We start from the raw sequence: 13,965 nt of genomic DNA on the forward strand, positions 1-13,965 counted from the left end.
TAGGACACGGCTTAGAAAGTGTTTTAAAATGAGCAATTAAGAGAAGAAATTATTTAAATTAATGCATTTTTCTTTCCATTACCTGTCCCAGTCCAGGCACACTGACAATCACTAAGAAGTAAACCAAAGCCAGCGCCTAAATCCTTTTCCCATGACACCTGTAGAAAATAGGTTGCTTCTGGATCAGAAACTGGATGGATTCTGTTCAAAGTCTTCTCCATCTTCTTCTCCTACCTGTTTAAAAAGCAAGGTAATCTTGTTATAACCATTGGGGTGATTAACAGTTTAATATACCTAGCTTGGGGGTTGTATGGGTGGGGAATATACAAATACAAGTACGCTTGTAATTCTATTCTACTTTCCTCCCCAAATTCACTTTGTCAGAGAACCGGTGATACTTGCAAACAGGAAACTGGATTATAATAAAAAAGGTTTCAGTGCCAACAATTAAACATATTTGAATAGCCTCAAATTAAGAAGCTGTCAGGAAGCTGGGGGACAGGAAATTACTACACACAAGCTCTTCCCCATGGCTCTGTTTTTAACTCACTGCCTGCTATCACCCAAAGTACAGAATATTTAACATAATTCAAAATAATCAATATTCATCTGGAAGACTGCCACGTGAAAGCTTCTACTAAGCTTCACAGCAAAGCAGAGGGTGTAGCAAATGCCAGCAACCCAAAGGAAGTATCTTAAGCACTGGATTCTGCAGAGAATAAAGTATATGATGTGACAGGGAATATTTTTGCTCTATGGCAAAGCAACTTGGCAACCTGTGCTTGACTTCAGATCTTCTCAAGAATCCCATGTATTTATACACAACCTAAGTGAAGTGACTGAGAAAAGACTACATTTTTTAGTCACTCACAGACTAAAAATAGCATGTAAAAGGAAGAAAAACCCAGATGAGGCATTTAAATTTAAACTACATGCACTGAGTACAATGGTGCTTGGGCAGGGATTAAATGCTATGGAGGTTTCCATCTGAAGTGCAGCAGTAAATAATCATGACCAGGATCAGTTCAGGCCCTGAAAGAACTCTGCTCTCCAAGCAGGAGTAGAAGGAAGCTTTTTCTTTGCTGCTGGACATTGAGAAATAAATCTAGGTGCAGATTTAACTACCTTGGCTTCCCCAAAATTTGGCATTTTCAGGTTAGGAGGAGCAGCTTTAACTGCAGTTGACTGAACTGTTCCTAACCCTTGCTCAACTCTGCACCCAGTAACATTTCAAAATGCCTCTCCCTTGCCCAGACAAGTGGATAGCATTCAAAAGCAGCAAAATATATGAATTTAAGCGTTGGTTTTCAAGCATAAAGCTTTGGGATTTACATCTCTAAACCACAATGGCATTCACTATTACAGATGTCATACTCCACCTTTCTATTCCCTGAAAATGCAACAGAAACTAAAACGTTACCAAAACATACATTGAAAAATTAATCTCAGTTTAAAAAAAAATAAAAATAAAAAAAAAGTTTTCTAGTTCCATCACCAACTAACTGGCCATTTCTGAAAATCTACAGTGTGCCTGTGCACCTGTAAGCAAGAACAAAAAAAATGAAATATTTGGGGGTGGACAGCTGGAACAACGCCTTTGCAATTAGTGACTCCAGAAATTAAGGCATTTTAAATATTTGTGGGGCACTAACTGCCTGGCCATGGGTCAGTAATGAGCACAGGACACATGCAGGCACTCTCCTCTGCCTGCCAGATTCCCTTTTTTCTTTTTGTTAATTATGGAAAAACACAGTCTTTCCTGAAATATTTTCACAGAAATCCTCCTCTGAAAGACAATGTTTTTAAAAATATTTCAATTAAAGACTGTAAAGCAGTAGCAGACAACTCAAACAGACAGCATATAAGGTACTGATGCATATGTGTAGTTCAACAGGAAGGTTTTGCTTATTTTAAGTGATTTTTATCACAAAGTAGAGCAGCATTCAGTGAAAAATACCTGCACTAGAGGCTTTCTTATCAACCCAGACTTTTTATAACAAGAAACAAAGCAAGAGAATTACATTTTCTATTTATGTAACGATAAAGCAAATGAAGTGTGAGTCAGAAAAAGCGAGGTCAAGAGCAGCAGAGGAAAGAAGCCTGTTTATTTATTTAAAGATGCACTAACAAGGTCTCTGAGGCCTGAGACTAAATTCATTTGATACAGTGATACTGGTTTCCCATGCATACATCAGTATTTCATTACAGTGATGTAGCATAGCTAAAAATGAAAGTTCTGTTTAGACCACACTATTGGTACCCCTGTGGTAAAACCCGACCTCAAGAGAACGAGGAGACACAACCAAGAATAATACCCTGAACATCAAAACAAATGGAAAATACAGTTTTCCTGCTTTTCCACATTTTATTGTGCAGTTCTGACAAAAAGCATTCTCCAAGAATGCATAAAATGAAAATGCTTTTTCTCCCAGCTTTCATCTCCTCCACAGTACTCACTGTCCTTTTGAAAGGAGTGTATTACTTATTACTCCACGTTTAGGATCTGCCTCTGTAAGCAGAGCTCAGCCAGACTCCGTCTCCAAAGCACTCAACCCTTCCAACCCATCAGCAAAAGCTCAAGGACTCCTGGCTGTATACAATGCCTATTATATACTTTTCTTCAAGAGGAGGGGAAAACCACCTTCATGAAAATTAGTCTGACCTACACAGCACAAAAAAAACCACTGCAAACAGTAATATTGTACCTTACTGCTTTTTTAAAAGCAAAACAATTACAACAACAAACTAAAAATCCACATCCCTTTTCCCCTTATCCCTTTTATGTCCTGAGAACAGAGAGTTGACTGCAGTGTTCAGTAAATGGATAAACCACACACAGAAAAAGCATGAATTCAGCAAAGAAGACCCAAGGAGTTCCCTACTTATTTAACAACTACCAGTTACCACTAAAGAAATTAAAAATACAGACAATAAAAGAGGGCATAATCTTTATTCATTTACTATAAGGTGACTGCATGCACTTTATTCATTCTAAATGCAAATCTTAATAACAGATGCACAGCACTGTATTTCCAAAAAAAGATGCATTGCTCTGTATTTCAAGAGATGAAATAAAACAATCTCCTCAAACTAACCTGCCCCAATGCACCCACCCACTAACTAAATTCATCACCCCATCAGCTTCCAATGTGTCAAGCTTATATGACCTTTCACAGTTCAAATACTTCAGCCAGGTAAAAATTTCATTATGAAATACAAAAATATAAATGAGACGTGAAACCTTGAGACTTATTTCCACTTTCTCATCTTTGGGGTGGAAAGGGAAGAACTGTGTTTCTGCTCAGAAAGGTTAAAACACCCCCCTGAATTTTTGGAGTGTCACAATTTAACAGTCCAACTGTTGGTGAAGCTTGTTACAACAAAGTAAAATACAATAATTCCGTAAAAATAGACTGTATTTTTATTGCTACCCAAATTACTGGAACCAGCCTCTCATTATGGCAGCCTAAAAGGCCCCTCTGAGTCCATCAGACCAGAGGAGCACCCTCAAGTGCCATTCAGCATCCAGCCCCTGTGGGCTCTTCCCATTCACCAAATAAGAGCAGTCTGCTCTTTCTTCCTTTCCTGGTTATGACAAAGCAAAGCTGCAGAGAAGTTTTGGGGCTGGGGCCACAGAAAGGCAGTGTTCCATCCCTGGGGGGCACAGCACCAGCCCCCTCTCCATGCCAGGCCCCCGGGGCCAGCCTGCAGGTGGGGACAGCGGGGTCCCACCCCAAATGTGTAAATCAGAGGCTTTATTGAGGCCTTTGAACAGTCGGGGATTGAGCTGTTTATCTTTAGCACTTTGTCCCCGCAGTCTTTGGCTCCTGTGATCACCATTAGGCAATGTTTCCCTCTGAGGAGGAATCAGCTGTTGGCTGGTGCCCCTGCCCTCGGAACAAACAGTGCACACAGGCCCTTCTGAATGAACAAGACACTCTTAAAATAGGCCCACAAAGAATTTTATATGTTGTTTTAGATAGCACCAGGCATAGACCAAAAGCCAAATCTTTCAGGCTGCTCCAACACAGCATCATTGATAATATTCTGAACTTCAGCACTTCATTTTTTTCTTTTTTTCCCCATGCAGACTAATGGCTTTTTTTTTTTTTCCCCCCAAATTGGTCGGGCTGCAGGTGTTCCAAAGCTCAGCAGCTATGCTTGGAAGGCTACTTACAGACCAGAAAGAGCTACTATGTCTTTGAAATGGAGCAATTAACCTAAGTGCTTTCTCGCCGAGGAAAAATGGGAGCTATCCACAGGGAGTTCAGAATAGAAGACCACACACTGCTATTAACGTCTGCAGTTTGGTTCCTTCTGACACTGCCCAAACTACAGATCATAACCTAATAATCAGAAGAAAGTTAACAGTAAATTCATAATTAGAGAAGAGGTACTATTCAGGAGATGCTACATGTACTCATAAGTAGATAATTAGAGATTTAAACCAGTCAAGAAAAGCTCAAGATTGCTTTTAAAGATTAAAACTTGCTATTACCACATTTTCTAACAGAAGGAAATAAGATAATGCCTATATTTATGCATATTTTCAGTGATATATTTCATACAAATTGATATTCTCTCGTGTTAATTTAAAATTCCATTAACTCCAATACTTCAGGAGTAAGAACATTAAAATACCTGACAAAAACCTCAACTCTCACTCCATTAATCACAGAACTACTACTGATCCAAGAGAGACTTCCTCTTTTCTCATTTCTTTTTGGAGGAACACGACTGGGCCAACAAACATGAAGACAAATAACACAGCATCTTTCCTGTCCCATCTCAAAATAATCCTCCCACTCCTCTGGCCACAATACTTGTTTGACATTGAGGAATGATTCAATAATAACCTTCATGTAAAACTTACAGAAGATCTGAAAGCCAAAGAAGAAAAAAAATTATAAAGAGCTTTGTTCCCTAATGCAATTTAGGGGGCTAAGACATTTTTGTATTACATGCACCCTAAGTAATATTTAGTTGCTCTTTTGTTTAACTTTACTCTGTATTAAAAGCACACGGGTTAAAATTTCACCAATAATGCAACTATGTCCTGGAGATAAACGAACCAAAAATTAGCACTTGGATAGGAGAAAGAGACTCAGTGATTTTCTAACTTTGTGCAGAGGGGTAAGTGGGCCATTTAAGAAATTCGGTGCTCCATGGCAACATTTGATCAGGAGATCATGGGCCCAACTGCAGAGTTGAGGCTCACATGGCTCACATTTGCACTGCTGCCTTCCCACTGCTTCATGGCAGCCACAGAACGATTGGAAACATGCACATGCTTTTTGTGCAACTGTGTGTCCCCCCCAGAAAAAGGAGAAACCCCAAACCAAAAAACCAAAAACAAATTAGTTCTGAGCTTGTCAGGCTCCATGGGGACAATAGGATATGGAAGATTTGCCACAGAAGATCTGGAATCCACGATAAGGAACAACCCTTGTCAGGCTTATTTACTACAGTCACCAGCTGAAAAATGAGGAGAAACAGAAGGAAGCAGACAGTCAACAACCTTTATAGTAGGAATCTTACTAACAAGCCTTGATCTTAATTGTAGCCTGGAGGCAAAGCCCACCCTGGTGTCTTTCATCCCCTTGAAGTCTCAGGCCTAACCCACTACCCACTGCAGGCATCCAGCCTTGCCAAGCTCACTTACAACCATCTACATTAAGCTATAATAAGGTTTAAAAAAAAAAAAGGCCTTCAGTGTATTAAAATAAACACCAAAGTGGGCAATTATACTAGTATTTACTAGCAAGTAAGAGAGTATGCAGACAGATTTATAAAAGGGGCAGACCCTTTTTTTCTCATCCTTTTTGTAATAATTCTTCCCAAAAGTAACAGCAAATCCTCCCTTACCAAGATGCACAGATAAGCCAGTTTACACTAACTGAACATTACAAACCTGCAAAAAAAAAAAAGAAAATAAAATTAATGTCATGTTTCCTGTTGAAAACGTGGATTTTTAGTAGTGAAGTTTTACTAAAAAGTGCATGTGGAAGGCAGCAAAGATCAAAGGCAACAACCAGCCCAGCCTGCAGAGTATAGAATTGGGATGAAAAGTCAGCAAGGTGTGTCTCAGAGACCCAGACTCCCTTTCTCTGCTGCTTCTGGAAGATGCAAGTCCCAACAAATACTTTATAATTCTAACTTGGCAGCAGGACACCCTGGCTTTCCAAGGTCCTACCAAAGCCAGTGGTGGCACAGTGCCTTCACTTGAAAACCACAGGATACTTATTAAGAAAAATAATTCACTTCCTCCTCAAAAAAATTAAAAAAAAAAGGACACACATTCCAAATATATATCCTTTTCCACATAATTTCTCTGAAAAGGCAGCAGTAAAATTGCTGTATGTTTTGCAGATAAAAAACAGAAAAAGGAAGTTGTGCCAGACACAATCTTTGAGCCCAATGTATACAGTCAGTAAGAACAAAGATTTGGGAATTCCAAGTCTCTTAGTCATATTTTTAAAAACATCTCTGCAGTTTCCAGTACCTCAGTATCATCCATTTGAGGACAGTAAAGTTGAGAAAATTTTGGGGGGGAGGAAAAACCAAAAACAGCAGCATGTTTTAATTACCCTTTGTCCATCCAAAATCACCCCAATACATATGTGTTTTTGATGTGTATTTGGATAACAACGTAGTCTGGCTGAGGTATCATCTGTTTTCCAAAACACTGCCTTCTTCAGGATTAAATATTATCAGGATATTCAATACAAATCTGTCGCACAGATTTCCTTTGTTTTCTATTTTGCAGTCCCCACACAGACCTATACAATTCCACTCAGTCTGATGTGTTTCTCTAAATATCTGACTTAACATCACTGAACAACAGATTCCACTAATTTTTTTTTTTTCTCTTTTTCTCCTTTTTTCTTCTTTTTAAAGTCAAATAAATCTAGTACTGTCAAATCCACAAGAGATCCCCAGGCAACAGCACCCAGTCTGACGCAAAGATAAATGAAACAAAGAAATCAGTGTCAGGTAGATACGGATGGATGTAATTCTGTAAGTAGGATTTTCTAAGGAGTTTTGAAAAATTGAGCCCAGTAACCTGGAAAAACAAGTTTCACCAAATGTTGCCACTTCACTGGGACAAGGGCAGGTATAAATATGAAGGCTTACGTATCTTTCTCTCCTCCCACCTCTACATCCAAGACTTTTCAAAGAGATGGATTATTTTAATTTCCCGTCCCTGTCAAATTAATAATAAAAAATAGGCTTAGGCTCCAAATTGCTTTATCTTACTAAACAGTTTCCTCAGGCATTTTCTTTGAAGAAAATTCCTGCATTACCCAGTCTTCACTTAACCGAAGTTTTATTATGTTTTTTCTTTCCATCTGCTATTTATCTATTAGAAAATGCAACACTGAACTCTCTGAAAACAAAGAGCTCACAAGGCTTAAATTTACTACTTGAAAAATTGCAATAAATTTTGCTTCGCCTGACCCTCACAGAAAAGTAATTCACAAGGCAAGAACAATTCACAAGGAACTGAGACATTCAATGTAGCTAAATTTCAATTTTGCAGCTCTTTATCCAGCTATGTTTATTACTTGGCATTGAACATTAATTACTCTGCTGATGGCTTAGGCTGAGTTTGAAGATAACACAAAAAGACATATATTGAGCACCAATTTCAGCTGTTTCCACACATGGGCAGAGGTTCAGCATGGGTTTAGCTCAGGCTTTGTGATAATCCACATCTGACAAATCAAAGCAGGGCAGAAGCACCATTCCCTATCATGGCACATGCCAAGATTTTAACAACGAGGGGACATGGTACACAAATCCCACAACCTCCCCAAGCTCTGAGCAAACAAGTGGATTTGTTTAAAAAAAAGAAAAAGAAAAACCAGATAAAATACATAACGACACAGTTCCACCCAAAATTCAGAAGTCTCTCACTATAGACCCTCAGCCAGCACTTACAAATCTACTAGTTTGTGCTACAAACCACATTTGGAAAGGGAAAAGGGCACAAAGAGCTTCACAGGAGTCACTTTTACTTTCAGCATCACAAGTTTTCGACATTAAAAAAAAAAAAAAAAGCCTCTCAAGACTCATCAGCTCAATGCTTTTCTAAGCAATTTTCATTACTCTTTTCATGTGGGGTTTTCTGGGGTTTTTTTTTTTTTGGTTTTTTTTGTTTGGTTTGGTTTGGGTTTGGTTCTTGCTATGGACTGGAAAAAAAAAAAAACGCAGAACAACAAAACCCTACTAGAAAATTTAACCCTTACCCAAGACACTTGATGCCAAGCAGGGGGTCTACTCTAGGAAAGCAGCTTTTCAGTATTAGTGTTCTCTTACAGCTCCTAAAGAATGCTTGCACAGGCGTGAAAAGAAACCTGCAGGCTGAGATGAGAGCACAGCAGGGGCACAGCAGTGCAAAAATGCCACTGGGACTTGAGCTGAGAGGGCAATTAAGAACTCATTAGTAAAATACAGCACAAAACTGCTTTGGCACCGAACCAGTCAGACACAAGTTGGAGATCTTAACACTCAAATTACAACAAAGCAGAGACGTGAAGCACCACAGAGGTCTCAGGGTAAATTGGTGCTTTCCCAGGTAAGTTAATGACAACATAAAACATGGGGAGTGGGGCACAGAAACAGCACAGAAGGGATAAATATTTTAAAAACAGGTCTCAGTTTCTGTTGGGGGGCATTTCACCTTTGTGTTTCTGGCTCCCAACTGCAGCTGCACATCAGTACCTGAAACACAACAGTGAGCAAACACAATGGCCCTGAAATAATGCAGGTACATGAGCATAAAAAAACCCAGCCTTTGAACACAGGATCCACCTCTCCACCTCTCCACAGCTCCAACAAGCCGTTCCAGTTCAGTCTGAGATAAAGAACCTGCCACTGCATCTCCCTCTCTTTCAGTGCTACAAATGCCCTTATTTATTTTGCACCCTCAAAAGTATCAAACTCAAAACATTAACCTCAAATGAAGACAACATACTAAAAAATTCCTCCTCTACCTCTTTACTTCAAGAAAAGATCTGGTTTTAGGACAGTCAGGGCTAATAAAACAAATCCCTGCAACAGACAAGAGTAAAAAATTGTAACATATAAGGCACATTTTCAATCTATAGACTTCTCTGACCAAGGCACAGGGAAAAAAACCCTTCCCTCTAATATTGCCTTCTGAGATCATAAAACATTACTCAAGTACTGTATTTCCAAGACACACAAGAATGCTAGTTCCCTGACTCTTGCTTCCTAAAACAATTATCCTCCATGTCAGCTTTTAGAGAAATTAACATTTCTGCCCCATCTCCCAGTCTGTGCCTGCTGTGCGCTGGACTCTGAAAATTAAGTTAATTTTCTCAGCTGGAATAATTTAATATAAGCCTCCACACCAGAGTCTGATGCTTCCCTGCTTGGCTCAGCCAGCACAAATCTCTCCCCAGGATTTTGTGAGGCTTCACCCCAAGCCTGACACAGCTGACAGCGTTTGGAAAGCCCCAGGCTCTCTCTATCCCTTCCAGCTTTTGTACTGAAAAGGATGGCCTCTAAGACCCCTTTGTAGACCTGTAAACAAACAATCCCTTTCATAATTATTTGAATCATTTATTAAAAAAAAAATTAAAAAAACACACACACACAAAAGAAACAACAAATGCAGCCTGTGATAGGATATATAGCCTCACTCTTCCTCTAGTTCCATTAATTTTTCTGTCCCAAGATAGCAAGCAATTTGGCTGATGTCTAGATCAAGGGCACAAAAGTTCTCAGTCTCTGCACTCTTAAAAGTCACATCTGATCAGTCTCCCTTTTTTTCTGTTTATTTTACAATCTGTGCTCTAGCTGTCTGCTCTGCTGGAGGACATCCCTTCCTGGAAAAGCCACCCAACAGTCTGCAGAGCAGATGCAGAAATATTCCAAGGCTTCTCCAAGCTTTGTAAATTTGGACAATTTTATTTAAAAAAATGTTTTGTGCAATCACCAGTACACCTTAGAAAGCAGTACCACCAGAGGCCCTTGCTCAAGGCACACAGTTAATGAATTATTATTTTCCAATTGGAACTTCTCCTGTAAGACATGTTCTTTTGTGTTGATCAGATTTGACTGTGTTAGATTAGCAAACAACAGTAATTTGTTTAGTAATTATCTCCTAAATTTCACCTTAGCTTGTGTCAACAAGGAACCATACATAATTCAGTGAGTCTTTTGTACCCTGACATATCTTGGACAGCAGTCCTTACCACTTACTCTACTCTCTTTACTCATTTACTATGTTCTATGAATAATATTCAAATTCACAGGAGGTTTTTGCCACCTTTCCCTTTTTTCCATCTCATAAACAGAGGGAAAGGATGTGGGGAACACTGAGATCCACAAGACATTGATTACAAAGAGCAGGAGATGAAGGCCATTGCTTCCTAACCCGCGAAAGGGACACAGCTCAAGTCAGGGATACAACTAGAGAAAATATTCATTTTGGTGGAAAAATAAGTGACTTCAAGGACCATTTAATGTTATTTTACAACAGCTGTCTAAATTGGAATCTTGGTAATTTAGTGATGTTGGTTCAGAATTTATGCACAATTTTATGCATTCCCCACAACATCAGCAAGCACTGCATTTCATTTCTGCCAAATGTAACAGTGAAGAAATCACAGCTGCATCCTACTAACCTTGAAGAATCAGATAATGGTTTTGAGTCCTTGAAAACCTGACCCTCAGCTCTGGGTGGTTCCACTCACTCAAGGACGTGTGCTGCTTTTTCATCTGGGGCTCCCGAGCTCTAACATAACCCCTGAAAAACATTCTCCACCTCCTGCTAAGCCCTAGGTGACAAGAGTTAGGGATTAAAATTTCTCATCCTCAAGTGGCACTGCAAGATAACGAGCACATCAGAAACAGGCATTGAGACAAAACAGCAAGTGACCCTGCAAGGCCCACAGCACACCCACAAGCACATAGCACAAATATTTGCTATACTGCTTTAATGGAGCCGACATGCAGCATAGAAAACCACCTAAATTATCTCATCTGCACAGAAATGGGTGGTCAAAACAGCACTGCAAGCCATCCTCTGTTGCTGCACACCAACTGTAGGGATTGTCTGTGTCAGAAAGGCACTGAGGTCATTTGTGTCAGGCACAGCATCACTATTTCTGCAGCAATGCCACCTCACCTAGAGTATTTTACAGTCTGGAGTCCCTTGGTAAGTGATGGTGTACCCTTTGCATCAGCCCATCAGTGGTACATGCATGAAATCTGCCACAAAAAGCAGAAATTTTAAGGTGCAGGAATTCCCACTGCAGTAGGAACACTCCCCACCACACATCACCCTGCAGAGTAACTTTCTGTTAAATGTATAGTTAAAATACCAGGCTAAAGCACACCTGACGTGAAGAATGAGATTCATTCCTGCTCAGAACAGCTGCAAACTCCAAGCACTTCACAGCTATTGTGATCCATCCTACCACAGTGAACAAATATCATGTGCACTTCTGGCAGGTGAGAGGCAGAGAAACGAAGAGAAAGAGGAGCCAAACCCAAATGTAGATGGGAGTTTGTTTTTTGGTTGTTGTTGGGTTTGTTTTTGGGGGTTTTTTTTCCCTTCAAAATGGTGTTAGCAAACAAAATACCACGCTCTAATTACCACTGCCAGCACACAGAACACCACCTACCCACGACAGGATTGCCTGCAAAATGCACACCCCTCGTGCTCCACCACCTCTTTACTCCAGACTGAGAGCAGAGAAAATTTGTAGCAGTAGCAAAAATCCAAATAAGTTTATAAGCATTCATCCCTGTGTTTGAAGATCCTGGGACTAACAGATGTGGGCACCACGTAGAATCCAAAGAAAAGCAAAGCAGTATCAGCTTTTTGCAGTCAAACCAGCATTTCTCCAAAAAAACCCAACTGACTGCATTTATAGCTTATTTTCAAATGTTTTTTCCACCTCATATAGACGCACGGATGTGTTAAGCACAAAACCTTATTTATATGGATGGACCTGTCATGTCAGTCACCCACCTGTGACATTTTCAAAACCACTTCCTCCAATCCTTCTCCTCATGACAGGTAAAACACTCAGAAGATAAAAACCAAGGCTTCCACATGCAATTGTCATTGTTTTGTGGTAATTCTTCCTGCATCTGGGAACAGCCTGGAGGTTAAACGTTTTTTATCTTTCATTGCAGACACAAATCCCTTGGTGTGCTTTACTCCATTGAGCAGTATGAAAACCTTTCACCCTTAAAAAATTTCTCAACACTAGGAAACACAGCCACAACCATGAACACTGCTCTTAAGGGACCTAACAGCAACAAAAACAACAGTATTCATGTTAATCTTTTATGTAAATATCTGAATATTGCTATGTGGGTCAATGTAGTTGTTTAAACTACAGTTGTAGTTCATTTTTTGTAGTTGTGGTTCATTTTTTGATTTTCACCAGACAATTCTGCCTACCCAGCCCATTCCGGCAGACAACACCAACCAAGCTGGTCCCAGCTCCTTGGAGCTCCTTTTCCATGACAAGATATTAATTGGGAGGGGAAAAAAGTACAAGGGCAACTGGAACAACACTACCTGAAAGCTGATATTCCAGTCAATATCCCATGCCTATCACACAGTATCCCAGAAGACACTTCCAGGCTAGGTGCAGCAATATTTTCAATTATGCCACCAAGGGTCCCACAAAATCTTTAAACGGCATTTTTCCCACCACAGCAAATTTTTCACCTGAAATCATTTCAATACATGGTCAGTAAAAATTCCCTTTTGAATAGCTGAGACTGTTGGAAACCTCACTTGGAAATTAAATGTGTGGGGTAAACAAAGAGCATTTTTTGCAAAAATCTGCAATGGATTTCAGGTGGCAGCTCGCAATAAACCATCAAAGTAGAAAAATTTTAATAAATCTCTATCATAAAAGGGCATGTTTGCAAACAAAACTACAGGACAGGAAGCTAGATGACCACCTGAAAGCAGGCTTGGCTATGGTGTGAACAAGGACTGACAGCTGGAGTCTGCCTGGACCTAACAGAATATTTTCAATTTGAGTTTCTAATTCGCATTGAGCATCCAAAAGTGAGTCCAAGCAGGCAAAACAACCCACCTTTGCTTTCTATCTCTGTCATGCTTAAAAAAAATATTCAAAAGTATTACTGCCTTTAAAGTCTTCAGTCATGTTGGCCATCAGAGGCTGAACCAGTCAGTGATTATACTAACTACTTATTTCTCTTTACAATCATACTTCAATGTAACATCATTCAAACACTTCAAAGTGAAGCAATCCTAGGTAATAAGGCTATGTTTAGAATTGTCTTTAAGCACTTAATAGTTTTTTTTAAATCCAAAACCTTGACACATGATGGAAAGAAACCAATCCAGTGAATTTAATTCAGTAACAGGAGTAAGATGTGAGAAAACATGTGAGAAAATAAGCACACAGCAAGATGCTGACTACCTGTTAGAGAGATGGATAAATCTGCACTTGAAAGAACCTTTATAGCCACTAAACAATCTAGAAAAGAATCAGAGCAAATCCAGAATCAACCCAGTGCCTGAAGTCCACAGAAAAAAGAGAACCCACCTCAAACTCTAAACCTGCTCGTGCTGGTAACATCCCAGTAAATTTTGGTAAATTTTCATGATTATGAATCTGAAACCATGATTTCACAGAGTTCTGTCAATTTACAGTGACCAAATCTACTACTGCTAAGGAAGCTGCTCTGTAGAAGACATAAACAGCATTTTAAGTGGGCTGTGCAGGTCTCACTCAGCTTAAAGTCCTCTGCTTCAGTAAATTCAATTCCATGGGATAAATGCATTTCATACATGTACATCAACCCCCAGCCTCCCACAGCAGCTGCACAAGGCATGTCAAATGTTACCTGAAAATGTCATTTTGGAGAGGAAAAAAAATCTGTCTGTCCTCACCCAAGGAAGTCTGCACACTTAGCAGAGGGCACGAATTGGGTGCTGAA

The 13,965-nt window shown here is 39.7% G+C and overlaps 1 protein-coding gene across 1 annotated transcript in view; it reads right to left on the reverse strand.

Moving 5' to 3' along the window:
- The window catches only part of XRCC4 (X-ray repair cross complementing 4), an 89,394-nt gene that overhangs the window by 74,040 nt on the left and 1,389 nt on the right, over nucleotides 1–13,965 (reverse strand). The window contains exon 2 of the mRNA XM_059873233.1: nucleotides 83–230. Within this exon, the coding sequence (XP_059729216.1) occupies nucleotides 83–221 (139 nt within the window). The 5' untranslated portion in view covers nucleotides 222–230. The remainder of the gene's footprint in view (nucleotides 1–82; nucleotides 231–13,965) is intronic.

This window comes from Haemorhous mexicanus, chromosome Z, assembly GCF_027477595.1.
Source record: "Haemorhous mexicanus isolate bHaeMex1 chromosome Z, bHaeMex1.pri, whole genome shotgun sequence".
NCBI lineage: Eukaryota > Metazoa > Chordata > Aves > Passeriformes > Fringillidae > Haemorhous > Haemorhous mexicanus.